Source organism: Pan troglodytes, chromosome 4 (assembly GCF_028858775.2).
Source record: "Pan troglodytes isolate AG18354 chromosome 4, NHGRI_mPanTro3-v2.0_pri, whole genome shotgun sequence".
In the NCBI taxonomy this organism is placed as follows: Eukaryota; Metazoa; Chordata; class Mammalia; order Primates; family Hominidae; genus Pan; species Pan troglodytes.
The window spans coordinates 135,219,446-135,238,092 of NC_072402.2; the positions used below are offsets into that span (position 1 = coordinate 135,219,446).

General features: G+C 45.5%; 1 protein-coding gene across 1 annotated transcript in view; it reads right to left on the bottom strand.

The window, feature by feature from the left end:
* Positions 1 to 14,914, bottom strand: part of SPOCK1 (SPARC (osteonectin), cwcv and kazal like domains proteoglycan 1) — a 517,939-nt gene extending 503,025 nt beyond the window's left edge. Inside the window, exons 1-2 of the mRNA XM_517947.9 lie at positions 14,699 to 14,914; positions 13,889 to 14,074 (exon numbers count right to left, since the gene is read on the bottom strand). Of these exons, the coding sequence (XP_517947.4) occupies positions 13,889 to 14,074 (186 nt within the window). The 5' untranslated portion in view covers positions 14,699 to 14,914. The remainder of the gene's footprint in view (positions 1 to 13,888; positions 14,075 to 14,698) is intronic.
* Positions 14,915 to 18,647: the final 3,733 nt, after the last annotated feature.

Sequence of the window (18,647 nt, forward strand, 5' to 3'; positions counted from 1 at the left end):
CTGATGATCATGCATCACCTTACCTGTGCTTATTTAGTACTTGCACATAACCTGGCATGCCATGTTTCCATCAAATTCTTCTTCTTTACCAAAATTCACTGATACCCGTGGCTGGAAAAGTTGCAGTAAAACACATATTCTACAGTTCCAAGGGTAGAATCAGTACCACATGACAACAAACATCAATGCCCTTTAAAATACATGTGCTGGCACACCAAGCATTGCTACTTCTGGAAATATATCAAAAGGAAATCATTGTAAATGTAGAAAGACTCATATAACCAAAAATATTCATCACACAATTATTTAGAATAGGGAAAAAATAGAAACAACCAATTGCCTACCATCAGATACCTTAGTTTGGTATACTGTAGCATATACACTCACTGGATTCAAAAACACCATTAAAATGTCATTTACAAAGAATAGCACCATATTAAAATGTTTATGTTGTGTTTTACATGAAAAAAGACGCACCAAATCATATAAACAGCATGATATCAACCACGAAAATAAAAATTTTAGTATTCAAAAGTCTACTGGAGGCAAATAGATCCTTCCCAAAAAGTGTTCAAGGTGAGTGCATTTTGGAGGGAATAATTTATTTCACTCTTCTGCATCTTCTAACTTCTTTTTTAAAAATTATCTATTTCTTCAAATTTGGAAAAGAAAAATATAAAGTCAAAAGAATAGTGGAAGACCCACCATTACAGCATAAATATATCCCCTCTATATTCCCTCTATACTAGGGTATCTTTGTCCCTAGCACTTAAAACCAACCATTGTATCTTTAACCGTGTTGCTTTTCTCCTTCAACTGGAACATAATTTTCATAAGGGTAGGCAAATGTCTGACACGTAATTGATACACTTTTGTTGAATTGGATGTATGAGCTAGATTATAGGATTTCTCTTTTTAATTTCTCAATCAGTGAATCAAAAAACATTGCTCCCAGTGAACCTTCATATATGAATGAAAGAGTAATTGGCACAACCACTTTGGAAAACTAGTTAACTGCATCTCTTTAAGTTAAACACTCAGCTATCTTACAGTGACCAGTGGATTGCCACACCTAGGTGTGTACCTGAGAAAAATGTGTACATGGGTTTACCAAAAGACATGCCTCAGAGAGTGCTATTATGTAATAAACAAAAACTGGAAACTAACTGCCCTTCAACAATATAACAGGTAAATAAATTGTGGAATATTTATACTGCAATGAAAATTTTAAAAACACACACACACAAAAAAAAGTACAACAAATTTAATGTTGAAAAAAAAGAAGCCAGACATTTAAAAGTACATACTTATTCCATTTATACAAGTAAGAAAATGGGCAAAACACACCTATGGTGTTAGAAGTCAGTGACTGCCAGGGGCATGAGATGGTCTTCAAAGATGCTGATAATATTCTGTCTCCTGATCTGGCTGTTTGGGTGTGTTCACTTTGACAAACTGCATCAAGTGGAACATTTATAATGTGCACCTTCGATCTCTGTATGCTATGCTCCAGTGAAACACACTCCCTACCAATCCAGGGCTGCTAAGGGCAGGGTATGTTTTCCATAATTATCCCTCCATTCACTACAGCCCTCGACCAACAGCCCTGACAAGGCTAAACTCACCACACTTCAGCATTTATGCACACACAAGTTCTGTCTTGTCTGAACTCTCCACCTTGATTGTACAGGCCAGCACCTTCCTGTTGGCCTGTTGGCAGTGTCTGCACCCAAAAAATTGGGTAAAATGACAGAAGTTGCCCATGTATGCCAGGAAGAGCTGAGGCAAACTGAAGTGACCTGACCACCAGAAAGATTCAGAGACATGGCCCTGGATCACAAGAAGGACAATGACTCTGGAAGCCCAGCTCGCCAGAACTGCTCTGGGCCATTTGCAGAGTAGGCCCTTTTCTTTGCAGAAAAATGCCCAACAGGTTTCCCTGACCTCCAAGCACCTCTTTCTCTTCACTTTGTCGCAAATAGAAAGCCTGCAGCCTGACCAGGAGACAGGAATCATGTTTGTTTCCCCTCTGCTACATCCTAAGTGCATAGCACGGTGCCTGGTACATGGTAGCCTTGTCAATAAGTATCTTTGGTATGAACACACGAATAAACAAAACCTACTGAATCAGTGCACCAGGATCTGGTTTCTAAAAAGGCAAAGATCTAGGACCTGGATGGCCATGGAAAGAAACAAAATATTCCAAAAAACACATGAAAAGGTCTTTCTGGCATAGGAATTTTTAAACCAACAATTCTGGCATGTAAAAATCTCACGATTTCTCTAACAACAGTAAACACAGTATTATTTTATCTTTACTGTGGATAGAATTTGACCGTCTTAGTCATTGGAAGTGATGCAGGCCTCATTCCAGGTGGCTGGACAAAGGCTCCAGACCAGGTCCAGAGTCATGACAAGGCTGGCTGACTCAGATGGGAAGTGAGGCCTTGGCCAGATGAAAGTGCTGACACAAGCCAACCACGTCCACAGAAGTCACAGGGAATCATCATGTCCAATAAGCATGGAAAGATCCAGAAATTCCCCATATTCCCCTAACAGTGGAACAATGGAAAGACCTCCAAATAGCCACAACAGTCTGCCCAACAGACTTAACTATTTTCTTCCTCTTGGCAATTTTTTTAAATCAATTTTAGGTGCCATGAATTTACCATTAATTAAAGGAAATTTAAGCAGCTGGGGAAAAGAACATTTGAGAGTTTGTTCAGTGGGAATAGAATGACTTCAGAATGAGGAATACTGCCAAGTCTGGTTGATGCTCATAAATTTTCTAAACTTTGATGAGTCCTTTTTTAGGGGGCAGGGGAGTGGATGCCTTCTGATCTTTCAAAAAAAAAAAAAAAACTCTGGCCAACCAAGAAAAGAACTGACTACACCAAAAAGAGAGTATCAGGTAATGTCACCATCTAGCCCCTGTGTCTCAGACTCCCTCTGTGGTTCCGACTATCAGTATCTGCATCTCAGTGCCCAAGAGTAAACATTCTTTATTACATCCACCATTCCTTGTTTGTTCCATACCCTTAACACCACTTCAGTTTCAATATTCTTTTCACTATAAACTAAAGCCAACGTCAGAGTCAATTTCCTTCATTTTGTCTGTGCAGAAAACATATCAGTTGTGTTAGATACAAAGTCAGGCCAGAGTTAGCTAGAATCAAGCCTTTTGGAGACAAATATGCTGAGATGATCCCCTGGAATTTCATCATGTAGAAGGTCCCACATCAATTCCACTGTGCTCATGTGTGCAAGCATCCCTGGGCCCTGGCAGCCAATCAAGACCCAAATGTTATTCCATTCCAGGAAAACCTCATGACAATAGTTGTTGCTGAGGCCTATGTTGAGTCACACATTGGAAAACAAGACCATTTTTTCTGATGTGAATGGTAGCCCTGTTGGCATAAGGGGAAAATACTGCACTCATATTAATTTATTGCAAGTCTTCAAAATAAAATGCCCATTTTGTCTAAAATGTTATTATTCATTGCAGCTAAATGGTGTTGGCTATTTGGGATGAATAACAATTCTCTAGGATTTTCCTAAAAATACAGTCTGAGAACTACCTACATCAGAATCACCTGGATTGGGCCGAGCACAGTGGCTCACACCTGTAACCCCAGCACTTTAAGAGGCCAAGGTGGGCAGATCACTTGAGGTCAGGAGTTTGAGACCAGCCTGGCCAATGCGGCGAAACCCCATCTCTACTAAAAATACAAAAATTAGCTGGGCGTGGTGGCGCATGACTGTAGTCCCAGCTACTCGGGAGGCTGAGGCAGGAGAATCACTTGAACCCAAGCGGCAGAGGTTGCAGTGAGCTGAGATCGCGCCACTGCACTCCAGCCTGGGCGACAGAGCAAGACTCTGTCTTCAAAAAAAAAAGAATCACCTGGACTGCTCATTTAAAATGCAGGTTCCTGGGTGCCACCTTTGACCTGCTAAAGCCTATGCTCTGGACTAGCAGGATGAAATCTGCATTTTAAATAAACCCTGAGAGTGATTTCTCAAGACTGTAAAGATATTAGTCTGAGAATGCCACTCTAACAGACCGCTCTGGGCATCTTTTCTCTTTGTCTTGGCCAGGCCTCTCAGAATTGAGTTAGAGCATGACTCCATTTGCACGGCGGGACAGACGAGTACAGCTGAAATAAAAAGTAGAGGCCTCTGCTCTCTGCATGTTTGTTTTCTCCATGTTTTATTTGGGCAAAGATTGCCTGGAACACCTGCAGTAAGTTCCACTTCCCTGCTCCAATCACAGGCGCCGACGGACTTTGCATAAATGCCTGCTCACCTACCACATAATTCTGCTGGGGAATGTTGACGGTGCCCTCTGGAGTGTGATGTGTCCCAGATCACACAGGAAGGGTTTCAGGAGCATTACAAATCCTTGTATAATATGTCCTCCCTTCCTCCCTTTCCCCAAAGAAAAGTTTGTTTTTGAGAATGAAGTGAGAGGGTCTCTGGGGGGTATATTTTCATAAAACCATGAGAAAAGCTACCAAATCAAATTAACTTGGATCTTAGCATTATCCTTCTAAAGGAATCCCCAATAATTCACATCACCAGTCTGTGAATGCATCTTTCATCTTCCCCAAAAAGAAACCATTATCCTCATGTCTGTCATAGGAACACTGGGCAGACTCAGACCCAAGGGCAAGAAGGTGCACATGCTATCCACACACTCCCCATGTGGTGCTGAAGTAAGTGCATGCGTGTCTATCTCTGCCACTAAGCTGATCCCTTAGATGAATGTCTTGCTTTTCATCTTTAGCCTCAAAGTGACAGTGGAAGGGGAGAAGGTAAGGGGAGGAGCTGAAGGAGCAGCCCCATGTATACTAGTCTCATTTTTAAAATATAAACTCCACAGATCACCACTCTGACCAAGAAACACTATGATCCTCTTATTTCTAAACAGCAGTAGGAACTGTAGGAGCTCTAAAGCCAAGGACATTTGACCACAGAGGGAAGGAGAAACTTCCAGACCACGGACACCAGAGGAGTAGGAAGGATTAAGTGGGGGACCAGAGTGAGGGATGTTTATACAATAGAGATGGCTGCAGAAGATGGCACAGAGAGGCACAAAGAGGAGAGGAAAAGAACAGGCCATCCTTCCAAGTACTTGGGCCATCTGTGTGCCTCACTTTTTGCAGTTGACTCATTCCCCTGCCCCCAAATGTGTGTTAAGTTGAAAATGTGTGAAGTGTGCTTTAAAATACACTAGGAGAGAGCTTGCTACTTAAGGGAACCCTAGGGCAAACACATCTGATGGAAACACATCAAGGTCTTTCCCACTTCAAGACCTTTGGACCCACTCTTCCCATGGCCTCTCCTCACCTGGTTCACTGCAGTCCTCCTGCAGGGCTCAGCTTCAATGCCCTTCCCAGGGAAGCAGTCCCCAGCCAGAAAGGTTAATGGGTTCCTCCTCCCTCTTCCCATGACATATTCTGAGAGCATCGGTGCCTCTGCCTTGTAGCACTTTTCTCAAAGGAACATAAATGATTATTCTGTGATTGTTTGTCTACCATACTAGACCATAAATGCCAGGAAGGTACAAATGTGTCTATCTTCTTCACCCAATACCTAGCAGAGGCCTGGCACATAGCTGGCATTTGAAGAACATTTGTGTGACAACAAATTACCCTACCTGCATTAACTATTTGTTATTGCTGGGTTTCTTCTAAGCCACAACCAACCTGCTTGGGCTGTAGTGAATGACAGGCCCTCTGACGACCCGTAATGATCTGGAACTGAAGAACTGGGTCTTTGGAGAGAAGGATCAAAGGTCTGGCTAATCCCTACTAGTATTCTCCTTTGGTTCTAAAGCCAAATCTGGAGCTTGGGGACTGCCTGAGTGCCAAGAAGCATGTGCTAGCCCCTGCAAGAACTTCCCCAAGTATAGTGATGCCAACATGATGCAAAATCAAGACCAAATTATGGGCACCAGACATACAGAGCGTGCTGAGAACGCCGCAGTAATACACAGGCTGGTTGGATCATTTGTCTCAAAATGGATCCCATCCCCTGGTGCCCATAAAGCCTGCCTGAGACCTCTCTGGCAGGACAAGATGAGGTTTCTACCTCTTGAGGTGAGCTGGAGGCAACTGGATCAGAGCTTAACATTAAAGTGACACCAAGTAGTGGTTAGTTGCATAACGGGGCTCCCAAGAGCACCCTTCGCATAACTTGGATTTCAGGCACAGTTGCATACAAACCCCCTCCCAGTTACGTCATGATGAGAGTTGCCAGTTTTGGGGGAGGAGGTCCAGCAAGAATATAAAATATGATGGCAAGGTCTTCTGTGCCAGGAGCTACAACTGGAAAATAACAAAGAATGGGCCATATGGAACCTCACACAGCCTTCCAGACTGGCAAGAAATGGAGTGAAGACAGGCTCAGGATCATGGAACTGACTCCCCCAACATGTTTCTAAGAGACAGAAAGCAGCATCTATAGCTGAGTGCCAACAACTCACACTCACAAGCCAGACAAGAAGCTCCCTTAAATTAAATGATTATAGATCATTACGAATTAAAATAGATATACCAGCCACTCAAAGATCACAAGTACCTACTCTGTGCCACGTGCTTACTCAGTCCTCCCCCAGAGCCCCACAATGCAAGTATCACCATTCCAGTTTTACAGAAGAAACTGATGCTCTAGCCAAAGACCTAAGCTTAGCTTTGGCAAGACTGGAACGTGATCTCAGGTTAAGAGTGGGCACTTACACCATGACATGACTCAGCCTCAAAGAGCTTTTCACGGAATCACAGATTGTGCTGGAATTGTGAGGGGGGTTGCATTTCCCTGCTGGGTTCCCTCTGCCTCTCAACGGCACTGCATTTGTTATTATCCATCATCATTTTCAATTACTAATAGAGTGAGACATACACATTCGAAGCTAGTATGACTCACTCTGCCATGACAGCCCTCTGCAGTGAACCCCTCCACTTGCCACAGGTGTGGAAAGTTCTGGCCTGGGACAGTGCACTCAGCCATTCATTCATTCCAACATTCAATGAGCAGCTTTCCGAGTGGGGCTCTGTGGTAAAGGTCTGAGGACACCAAGCTATATACGATGGTGTATCTTAAAAGGAATTACAAAGCGGTGAGGTCCTGGCTTAGAGATAGGAGTTAGACTAAAAAACAGTTTTTTGATATGTGTGACCCTGAGAATTTCCACCTCTCAAAGACTATAAACACATGTGCCTAGTATGCTCCTAAAAGCTTTCCTTCCTCAGATTCATCCAAGAGGTTTGCTCAGGAGGCAATTCAAGTCAACAAAATGCTTATTGGCCACCTGCTGTGTGTGAGGCATGACAAGACTTAGGTTCTTCAGGAGGCATCCAACTATTAAATAAGCTAAAATGTAGATATATACAACTATAAATCAAGGAATACTGCATAACAGTGCTATAGGAATTGTTGATATTAATAAAAAGCATAGCCTCCACTTGCTATCTATGATGCCAGGCATTGTGCTAAGAGCTTCACCTGCATTAACCAACTTACTCTTCATGCTAAACCCATAAGCTTGGTCAACACAGTGGACATCTGTTGACATCTGCCCATCAGGCATCCATTTCCCCTTGAGAAATTACCCTTCTACCATCCATCAACAGTGGGATCCAATGAAACCCCTCCACCACTCTAGCCCTAGGCCCCAGCCCTGGGCACATAACCCAGACTTGGACACATAACCCAGACTTGGACAATCAGCACACTCTACCAACTTAGCCAAAGTGATTGACGGAGGAATGGGTGCCTAACGCCGGGAAATCTGACAAGTCTCAGTTCTGGGACTTCTGTTGGCACTATCGAGAACATGAAAACTATGATGATGCAGATTTGCAGTTGCCATGAGCCACTACATGGAACCAAACAACCTGAGCACAAAACCAACATAGGAGCAGGGAGACAGAATGAGACACACACAAACCCCTAGTCCTATGATGTAACTTGACCCCTGGATCCAGCCTTACATAAAACCACAGCTTATTCGAATTTTTTAGTTATACAAGCGAGTATGTTTTCTCTTCCATTTAAGCCAGCTTGGACCACATTTCAGTCACTTGCAATCTAAAGTTTCACCAAAGGAATATTATTATCATTTCTTAACAAATGAGTCAGAGGCCCAGAGATGATAAATAATCTGAGACTGCTTTAAGTTAAATGAACTGCGTAAGTTTTTTATGGGGGGAGGGCACAATGAGAGTGTGCATGTAGACCAGAAACCTGCGAGAGTGCCAGACTGCTCAGTTGCTTGGAGCATGTCTTTTCTCTCCATCCACCAATGGAAGGTGGAGACAGGCAAGTAGCCTTGCTGCGGCCCCTTCCCTTCATGGTGAGTTCATTTCTTGTTTACCTCTACACAGACAGTGTAGCCCTTTGGAATTCCAGCTTTATCCAGAGGTCTATTAAACTCTTCACACTGGGCACTGTCTTACTCCTTGACGGTTCATTAAAATGGTGCATCTTACCATTGGTGGCATATCACACCGAATGAAACATGATGGACAAATACTTATAACCTTAAGTGAATTACATAATCTCTTACAGGAAATTTCTTTTGTTTGTAACTATCTCACCTGGAGAGATAAGACCAAGTATAATCTGGGTCTTATGAATTTTCCAAGGACCACAGGCAGTCACCTCACCACAGGAAAGGTAAAATGAGTCATCCTGAATGTGCTTGTGTTTAGTTATTGTGTTTGGTTTGAAACACATTATATTGAGTAAATCAATAAGAAATGATGATACATTATTTAATTACTAACATTATTTTGCCTCCTCAAGTAACAAAGTGATTGAGTAAATGATGAGGTCCCACTCCTCTAGGCAAGTATTACGGGTCCATTATCCATTTGGAGCCACTTCTTGGTTTTGAAACTGGCCTCATCAGAATATAGGAGAGCACTTATCCTCCCAGTGATACAGTTCTGCTGAAGTATCATGGAGAGGCCTGGGAAGGCCAACTGGGGCAAGGAGCTCTGCCATCTGAAAAGACTTAGCTTTTCTCTGGCAAGGGCACACTGAAGGTAAGGACAGAGAAGACAAGAAGGCTCTTAGGCCTATCAACTTTTAAACTGTCCCTTTATAATGATCCCTGTGAAATAATTATTTCTATCAATGGTCAGCTAGTACAGGGGATTTAAGATAGTGGGTTCATTAAAGAGAGTCAGGATCACAAACTCATTTAAGTCTCCTTGAACCTGTTTAATCAAAATGATTTTCTGCTACTCTCGATTACGGGCTGAGTTTCCGTGGTGACAGATTAATGACTGATCCACTAAGCCATACCACCTCTTTTGTCACCAGCCCCACTGACTGGGCCAGCCACTATTTTATCAATAGGCTCCACTTGCCCTTGAAACTCATTATAGCTGATATGTTAGATCAAATGAGCAGATCAGATGCTCGCTGCCACCCCAGCTCTGCTACAAAGACCACCAAATCCCACAGAGCATGTGCCAGAAGGAAAAAGAACAGAAGTTGGTCCTTGTGCTCTTATTAGAATTACACACTCAGGTCACTCCACAGTAAGATAAATTCCAGCCAAGGCAGCACTTCTGATTCTTCAGGCCCGCTAAAGGTAATTATCCTAAAGTTAAATGTCAGGGTTTCATGTGTGCAAAAGAAAGAAAATGTCATGTTTGGTGTAAGCAACAATACTATTTTAATCAAATCAGAAGCTCATTATTAGAAGATAAGCCCTGACATGACCCCCACAATACATTGTGTCCAGCTGACTTCCCATCCCACTCTGTCTTAACCTAAGGCTGTTCACGGGTTGCCCTCATTCATAAAGCAGGAAAAACTTGCAATGTGCTATCAGTGGAGGCTTGCACCCCAAATCCACTCAGCCCCTGATTGGCTGTGGTACAGAGGGAGCCTAGAGTCAGATGGCATAGTTCCAGCCTCAGCTCCTCCACATCTCAGCTCTAATTTTGATCAAGAGACTTAACCTCCCAGAAAATAGGAGATGATAATAAAAGTACTTCTCTCATAGGATTGTTATGAATATTAAGTGAGATAATACATGGAAAGTACCTTAAACAGTGTCTGGCACACTCGGTGCTCCATAAATGTTAGCTATTACCTATTTCTGCAATGTTTTAATCTTTTAGTTACAACCAGACTGTATTATGTTTCTAGAAAAAATATTTTTTAAAAGAAAACAGAATAAGTAGTCTATGACAGCATAAGTTAAAGAATTTCCTCTAGCAGGCAAGAGGTTACATGAAAGAAGAGATTACATGTATTTATCTTGTTCACTCTTATAACCCAATGCCTAGTCAATGGTAGATAAACATTTGTTGGAATGAATGAAGGTACAAATGAACAGAGGAAAATTTCCTTATGGTAATGGTTATGGAAAGCCAAAGCCAAATCAGATGCAGAAAAATTAGGAGAATGGTTGTGGCATCTTGATCCCTCAACCTCAAGCCATGGAGGAGTTAAATGCATGTCAGCTAAAGATGGAAAATTATTGAACAACTTAATACAAAGATCTCCTTCTTCATCGCCTCCTTAACATTGTGTACAAAAGTCCAGGCCTCCATCTGGCCAAAACTTCCCAATTGCTAGTGTTTATAAAAGAAGAATGACAAAACTAACAGACCACAAATACATTTAGGAGCAATCATCTGAGCGTTGTTCTATTTGTCCTGGATCTGTAACTCCAGGGAATAAGCCATGGAGTTGTTCTAAAGGCTTTACTTCTAAAAAGAAGGGGATAGGAAGTATTTATACATCTAGAGCAATAGGACACTTTTCAAAATGATAAGTAGAGGTTGCCAGGTCACCTCTGGCAATGTCACAGCACACCCAGCAGTCAAGGGATATGGAACACGCACCCCACTGTCATATTCATTTCAAAGTTGACCCTGTAACAACACCCAAGGGCTACAATCAACTCTCTAAGAGCAGCCCTTAGTTTTCAGTTTCCAAGGTTCAAAAATCACATCTGAATCTCTCCCCCAAGTCCAACAAAGAGACAAGTCAGGAGGAAGGCAAGAAGTTTTCTTTCACAATGAGTTCCAAAAATTGACAAGCATCATAACAATAATTGTGGGACACAGCCTTTCAAAGTTATCAGTAGCTTCAACAAAACAAAGAAATAGCAAAGAAGCTGAGACTTTGTCAACCTCAAGCAAGGCTTGGCTCAATGAAAATGATTAGGCTGGCTGAGCAACTGCAAGATTAGCTGAGGCTTTATCGATTGTCCACTGAATAGTAGGTTTCTGTGAAAAGCAAATTCTTACCCTCTGTTCCCAGGCTCAGGCTTTGTGATTATTCCAGGGACTTGCCCTAAAAGAGTGTCTGGTCTGAGTTCCACAACACTTTAAAGAGGTTAATGACATTAAATTATGTCTGAGCCACTGTTAGTGTCAGGTGACTCCATACAGCACATAAAATGGGTGATGAATGAAGAAGTTTGGGATTTTTTTGAACATTTTTAGATGTTTTAATGGCATGCTGGATTAAATTATCATTTTTTAAATATATGCTGCTAAAAATATTAGTTTAATGTCTAAAACCGCTCCAAAAACAAAAACAAAAAAAATAGTATATTGGGACATAAAAGCTTTTCTTTTTGTTATGTCTTGGACATTTTTACACTATCTAAAGGCAGTATTTCCTAAACATTAGAATAACCTAGTATGTTTGCTTAAAATATGGATTCCCTGCACTCACCCCAGAAATGTAAAGTCAGATTCTCCAGGGTAGGACCATGGATGCTATAATTTAACAAGCACTTCAGGTGAGCTTCATCCTCAGTCAGGTTTGGAAACACACTGTTCCAAAGATCTAAAAATGTCACCACCATCCATAATAAAGATGGGAAATGAACAGAAGTCCAATTTTAAAAAATTTAAAGCTAAGCAGGAATTCAGAATATCATGCTTATGATACACTGAGACTAGAAAATCTTGAACAGGCATGAAAGCACAGTAAACCTTTCCATAACCCAAAGATCCAAAAAAGCACAAGTGTTTTCAACTCAATCCAGCTGCCAGGAGCACCAAGGCATCTATCTCCAGAGGTGGCCCTTCACTTCTAATCCTGGCTCAATTCTTCCACCTCTAGCAAAGTCAAGCAACTGCCCTGCTCTTCAACTCTATCTAAAAGATAGCCATAGAAAAGTAAAAACAAAACAAAACAAAAAGCAAAATTATCTCTGCCCCAGGTGAATCCTTCATGGTTTGGGCACATTTTTCAGCCATAGGGAAAGGTAATCAATGAAGGATTCTCAGATCTAAGCAGTTAACAGAGCAGGTCAGGAATGGGGCAATGAATGGCAGGAATCTCACTGGGGTAGGGGAGGAAAGTGAGGGGCATATCTACTGCAAAAGACCCTAGTAGTTATTATGTATCAATTAAAAATTTTAATGAAATTACAATTTCGATAAAAGGCCCCAAATAGCTGTGGCTATTCATTGAAAGTGTTTGAAATCCCCTTTCCAAGAGAAGCAGTCCAACATCAACTAGAAAAAAGAAGAGGAGGAACAGAGAGGAGAGTGATAAACCCCCACACAAAGCTATGAGTGCATCTCCTCTGGACAGGGATCTGGAGAGGGTGCTCTTTAAAAAGTGTATGGAAACATCTGGGATTCATTCAATGTCTCAAATTCCCTCTCCCTGCAAGGCCTGCAGATACTGAGAGCAGAGCTTAGAGGAGTCCAGTGGAGGAAGCTGATCCCCATACATATCCCACCTCAAAGAGTCTGTAAACCATGCCCAGGGACATTAACAAAGGGGGTCTGTGGTATAGGTCAAATTATCATATTTAAAAAATACATGCTGCTAAAAATATTAGTTTAACACCTAAAACTGATCAGAAACAAACAAAAAGAAACAGTGCATTTGAACATTAAAGCTTTTCTCTTTTTTACTGTTATGCCTTGGGCACTTTTACAATATTTAAGGCTTCTCAGAAACAGGAATTCCTAATGTTAAGTACCATAAAACATGGTACTTCCAAGTCCCCTAGAAGGGCATGGCCCTGGCCAGCTGAGGCAGTCCTTGAAGAAGCTGGCAGACGCTCCCACAGAACAGAGGAGATGCCATCTGCTGGAAAGACTGCACCAGATGCCTCTTGCCCCACATCCCTGGGGCACACCTGGGGAGTGGCAGCCAGCCTTGAGGCAGAAACAGGCCGCAAGTGTGTTTCTGCGTGTCCGGGAGTAACTTTCTCCACTCCCAGGGCTCCCACGGAGGAGCAATGCTCTGCCACCCAGGGTCCCTTTCAGGGCAGGGGACCAACTGCACGGGCTAGTTGTTCCTGTTTCAAGATTCCGAGGGTCAAACCACCCCACCTCCCCTGTATTTTATCAGGCCCATTGCCATGACCGCCCCCCTCAACACACACACACACACACGCAACACCTGACTCCCATAAATAGCTCCCCCATAAATAGCTTGGACCACTCCCAGACCCAACCTCTCCAGTAGGGATTCTCCTGACACACCCCAGAGATGGTCCACGCCACCGCTGCCCCGGGGAGGTTTTCTCCGGAGCTAGGGAAAGTCTACCATCACGGTTAGGAGAAGTCGGAAGCTCAGAGAACCTCTTTCTCCACAGCTACTGGTGATCTGTGCTGTATTTTAGTGCAGTCACCTCCCGCAGCCCTACGAATACACATACCTGGGCCACAGGTAACAGGCAAGCGCATGGAGCCTTCGAAGTTCTCTTTAAAGTTCCTTTCAGGCAAGACCGCACCCAGGAAGCTGGGACCGACCAGCCCCCGCGGGAGATGCCCACCTGTCCCCCTCCCAAACACACACACACACACACACACACACACACCAACCCCGCTTCAGGGGTCCCCTCCGAGAGGCTCCGCGCCCCCCAGGGCCGGGTGGCGCCGGTACTCACGTCTCGAAAGCGGTTCCAGTACTTGTCCCGGTCGTACTGGGAGACGGTGCTCAGCCACTGGTCATTGTCTAGGAAATTGCCGTGGTTGGGGCCCGCGCCTCCGGCGAGCGCGTCCAGGTGCCGGCTCTCGACTTGGAGGAAGCACCACGCCGCGGCGGCCGCCGCCAGCACCGCGATCGCCGGCATCTGCGGGGCAGGGCGCGCAGGGCGCGCAGGGCGATGAGCGAAGAGGGCGGGCGGCCGCGAGCCCCGGGCACCCAGACGTCCCAGCGCCCCAGCCCGGAGGCGGGGACCCCGCGGCGGGCACGGGCAGCGCTCGCGCACCTGGGGCGCCTGTCGCGCCTCTAGACCCAGGGACCCCTCTCACGAATGGGGGACTCATCTACGAACGAGGAGGCTGCGTCACGAATCCGAGGCTGCCGTCCAACTACAGGGGACCCGTCTCGTCTATTCTCCGAGTGCCCCACAGATGCCGCCCTCCTATCAGGGGCTTGGTACCCCTCCCCAGAAGCGGGGAGCCCGGGTCCGCACGCCGCACTCCCACAGACGGTGCACACGGCTTTGGGGCAGGAGAGGGGAGAACAGGGCTCCAGCAGCACCCGAGCTCCGGCAAGCGGGGTGGGGGCTGCCAGCAGCTGGGGGTCCCCGGCGACAGCTAAGGGAAAGGTCTCCCTTGAGCGCCCTGCGGTCTCGGGGGTAAGAAAGGCGCGCGGAGGTAACCCCAGGCCCTGACCCTGCCAGCCCCCTAGGCGGCCGCGGGGAGGTCCCAACTACTCCAAGTTGGGGCGCGGGGTTCCTCTGGGCACGTACCTTGGGGGCCGGCCCGGGTCCCCTAGTCCGAGTTGCTCGAGCTCCCGCGGCACGGTCGCCGGGAAGGCTGGTCGCCGGGAAGGCTGATCGCCGGCTCGCGCCCCTGCGCTCCTGCCACACGCCGCCGCCGAGCGTCTGGCCGCTTTGTGAGCCCGCAGCGCTGTGCTCCGCTCGCTCGCTGGCTCGGGCGCGGCGTCCGCGGGCGGAGGAGGCCGAGCGCGCGAGCCAAGGCTCTGGCGCCCCCTGGTGGCCACGCGCTGCCTGCCCGACAGCCCGGCCGCCCCAGCCCGGAACGTGGTCATTCACATCTTAATGCAAGGCTAAAATCAGCTTTCAGGCCCAGGCTGGTGCGAGACAGAAGAGGGGACTGAGGATATGAGGCCAAGACGCAGGCCAGCATGGAGGCATTCTCAAAAGGAAGGCCTTCGGGTTATCTAGATCAAAATCACCTGGGTGGAGAGAGAAGAGAACTTCCTAAAAATGATTCCTGCCCCACCGCCCCACTTGCTGAGTCAGCATTCCTTAGGAAAGCCTCCAAGTCTGCACTTTTAATGAGCTCCCGAGGCGTTTTTTATGCACAGCAAAGTTTGATAACCACCGTCCTGCCATTCCCTGGATAAGTGAATATCTGCACTGCCCATCCCAAGTCATGCACCCACCTGCATCTCTGCACTCCCATGCCCTATGCCATGCTTACCACTGTCCTGCCCCTTGAGAACCGGCCCCAGCACTAACCTGTTGAGTTCCCCTAGATGGGAGGGAGGGGAGAGAGGAAAAACAGATCAGGCTACAGGGACAGAACACTGAGAAGCAGGAGTCTGGTCCTGCCCCATCCCCCACCCCGTTTCCAAATACCAGCAATGTTTGGTGAAATAGGGCTGGAAGGGACTTAATGTCTTCCCCTGCCTGTATACAAGTGATACTGGCCTGTCACCTTTCTCTGTACAACTACTCCCCATTCCCCAGACACCTGAGCGCTCTTTCAGAACAAGTCTGACCATCCCATCACCCCTCTCCCCTCAACACAAAATTCTTCACAATGCTTTCCTGATAAAGACCAATCTCCTGGCTGGAGCCCCCAGGACCCGCACATCTGGACCCCACCTCTCACCCCACTCTCTCCTCCTCTGACCTTCTGGACGGGCTGGCCCTGACCCCAGTGGAAATGGGCTCCCTCCACTCCTGGGTATTCACTTCTGCCTGGGCTGCTGTCCATACCCAGTCCCAGCACAAGTCTCATTAATTCTGCTCTCTGCTTATTCATCCTCACTTCTTCAGAGACTCTTGCTACACCTGTGGACCAGGCCAGCACCTGCAGTGATGCTGTCTTTGAGAACACAGTGCTTCTCTGGCTGTAAGCTCAACTGATATCACTTACTCTATGTCTGCCTCCCCACCTGGCTAGAGCTCCTGAGGGCAGAGGCTATCTTTGTCTTGTTCACCACTTCTCCCAGTGCCCAGAGTACAAGATCTTGACACATTGTTAGTGCTCAAAAAAATTTGATAAATGAATGAATGATTTAATGAATGAATGCCACCCAACCATGTCTGGAACAACAACACATCTCAGCCAGCATGCCAACAATAATGTATGGTGTGATCAATAATAAGTTGCGCTACAAATAATTTGGTTACATATAATAGTTGAATGTGTGGAAGTCAGCAGATCTGTGGTTTTCCCAACATTACTCTGCCTGATTTGCATTCCTAGAAACTTTCTCAAAAGGGAGAAAAAGGAATGGAGTCACAGCTACTATGTTGGGGACTGCACATCATCCACGGTTTATTTTATCATGGAATGCTGTGGGTGGGTGCATCAGAGTGGGAGAGAGGTTTAGAAATGATGAAGAGACTGTTTCTTATGTTCATAGAAACCCAAGTAAGCAGCACTTCCCCATTTATCTGCCCAGTGTGACAGCAAGATCTCTCCAAGGAGTTGTCCCTAAATGTCACTTTTGCCTCCTCACCTCCAACTCATTCTTCAACCCACTCCAATCTGCCTTTCATCCTCACTAACTGAAATGACTTGTCACCATCAGCAGCCTCCTCCAAGTCACCAGATCCAGTGGGTACCCTCGATCCTCCCCAGTGTGGCCTCTGAGCAGTTTCTTTTGGCTCCCGTGGCTCCAACCCTCCTGGCTTTCCTGCTCCCCCCATCATTCCTGCTGACATTCCAGTGCTTCTTAGGGCTCAGACCTATCCCTCTTCTCTTTCCCCCAAAACCCTTTCCCCAGGTGCCCAAGTCCAGTCCTATGCTGAGATCCTCCAGGTACATTTCCAGCCCAGAAATTCCAATGACTTCTGACTGTACCTCCAGCTTCATACTTTACATCTCCTCAATGCCCCATGGGCACGTCAGATCTGTGACCAGGCCAAAACAGAAGTCTGGATGTCCTCCATGCCTCTGTGTTCTCCTTTCATCCCTGTTAGAGTGAATGTATCCGCATCCACATGGCTGCTTAAGTCAGAACCCCACAAGTCATCTCCAGTTCATCCATCTCCTCGCCCCTCACCTCCCATCCATCAGCAAAGGGGGTCCATCCCACTTTCGAACACCCCCTGGAGCCACCCACTTCACCCCACTTCCACAGATACTCCTGAGTCCACAAGACCATCACTTCTCACGTGAAGAACTACGGTGCTTCTTGGCTGGTTTCCTTCTTTCCTTTCCCTTGCAACCCATTATCCACTCAGGTGAGAGCAATCTTTTTTTAAGACAGCCTTCTCTTTTTAAAATTTTTGTGGGTACATAGTGGGTGTTTGTATTTAGGGGGTACATGAGATGATTGATACAGGCACGCAATGCATAATGATCACATCACGTAGAATTGGATATCCAACCCCTCAAGTGTTTATCCTTTGTGTTACAAACCATCCAATTACATTCTTTTAGTTATTTTTAAATGTACAATTAACTTATTGACTATAGTCACCCTGTTGTGCTATCAAATACTATGTCTTATTCATTCTTTCTATTTTTTTTTTTGGACCCATTAACCATCCCCACCCTCCCTGCAACCCTCCACTACCCTTCCCGGCCTCTGGTAACCATCCTTCTACTCTCTATGTCCATAAGTTCAATTATTTTGATTTTTAGATCCCACAAATAAATAAGAACATGTGACATTCATCTTTCCATACCTGGCTTATTTCACTTGACATAATGATATCCAGTTCCATCCATGTTGTTGCAAATGACAGGATCTCATTCTTTTTATGGCTGAATAGTACTCCATTGTATATATGTAGCAATCTTTTTAAAATAGAAATCACTCCCTTAAATAAAACCTTTCAATAGCTTGCCATGACAGTAAAACAAAAATTCACATTCCCTCCCATGACTCACAGAGCTTTGCACCATCTGGTCCCTTACCTCTGCCCTTCATTCCCTAGGTTCTAGCCAGATTTCTTCTCATGGTTCTGCAAACTTAGCAAGCTTGGGCCCCGCAGGTCCTCTCTTCTGGCCAGGCTCTCTGCCCACAGTGTTCCTTTCCCTGCTTTTCACAGGGCAACTCCTTCTTAGCTGTCAGGTCTCACTCAAATGTCACCACCTCATTGAAGCCTTCCCTGACCACACCTTCTAAGATAGACACTTCCCTCCCAGCCACATCAGCATTCTCTCTTGTTGTATCTGGTTGCTCAGTCGTTCAAGAGTGTTTCACTCCTTTGTTTATTATCTCTCTCTTCCTCAATTTGAATATTAATTCCAAGAGGGCAAACACTGTCTTTTTCACTCCTGTATCCCTGAGCTAATCTCAGAACCTGGCATTCAGTGGGCCCTCAACAAATATTTATCCAGTGGTTCAATGAATGAAGCAAATTCCATAACCCTTGATGCATCCTGAAGTATGAAAGCCCTGTCTAGGGCCATTTCCTTTGTCCTCCTTAAATTCCTTGCTCTGCAGATCCAAGTTCCACTTTCCTCGGGGACCTGTCCCCAGTTTAATCA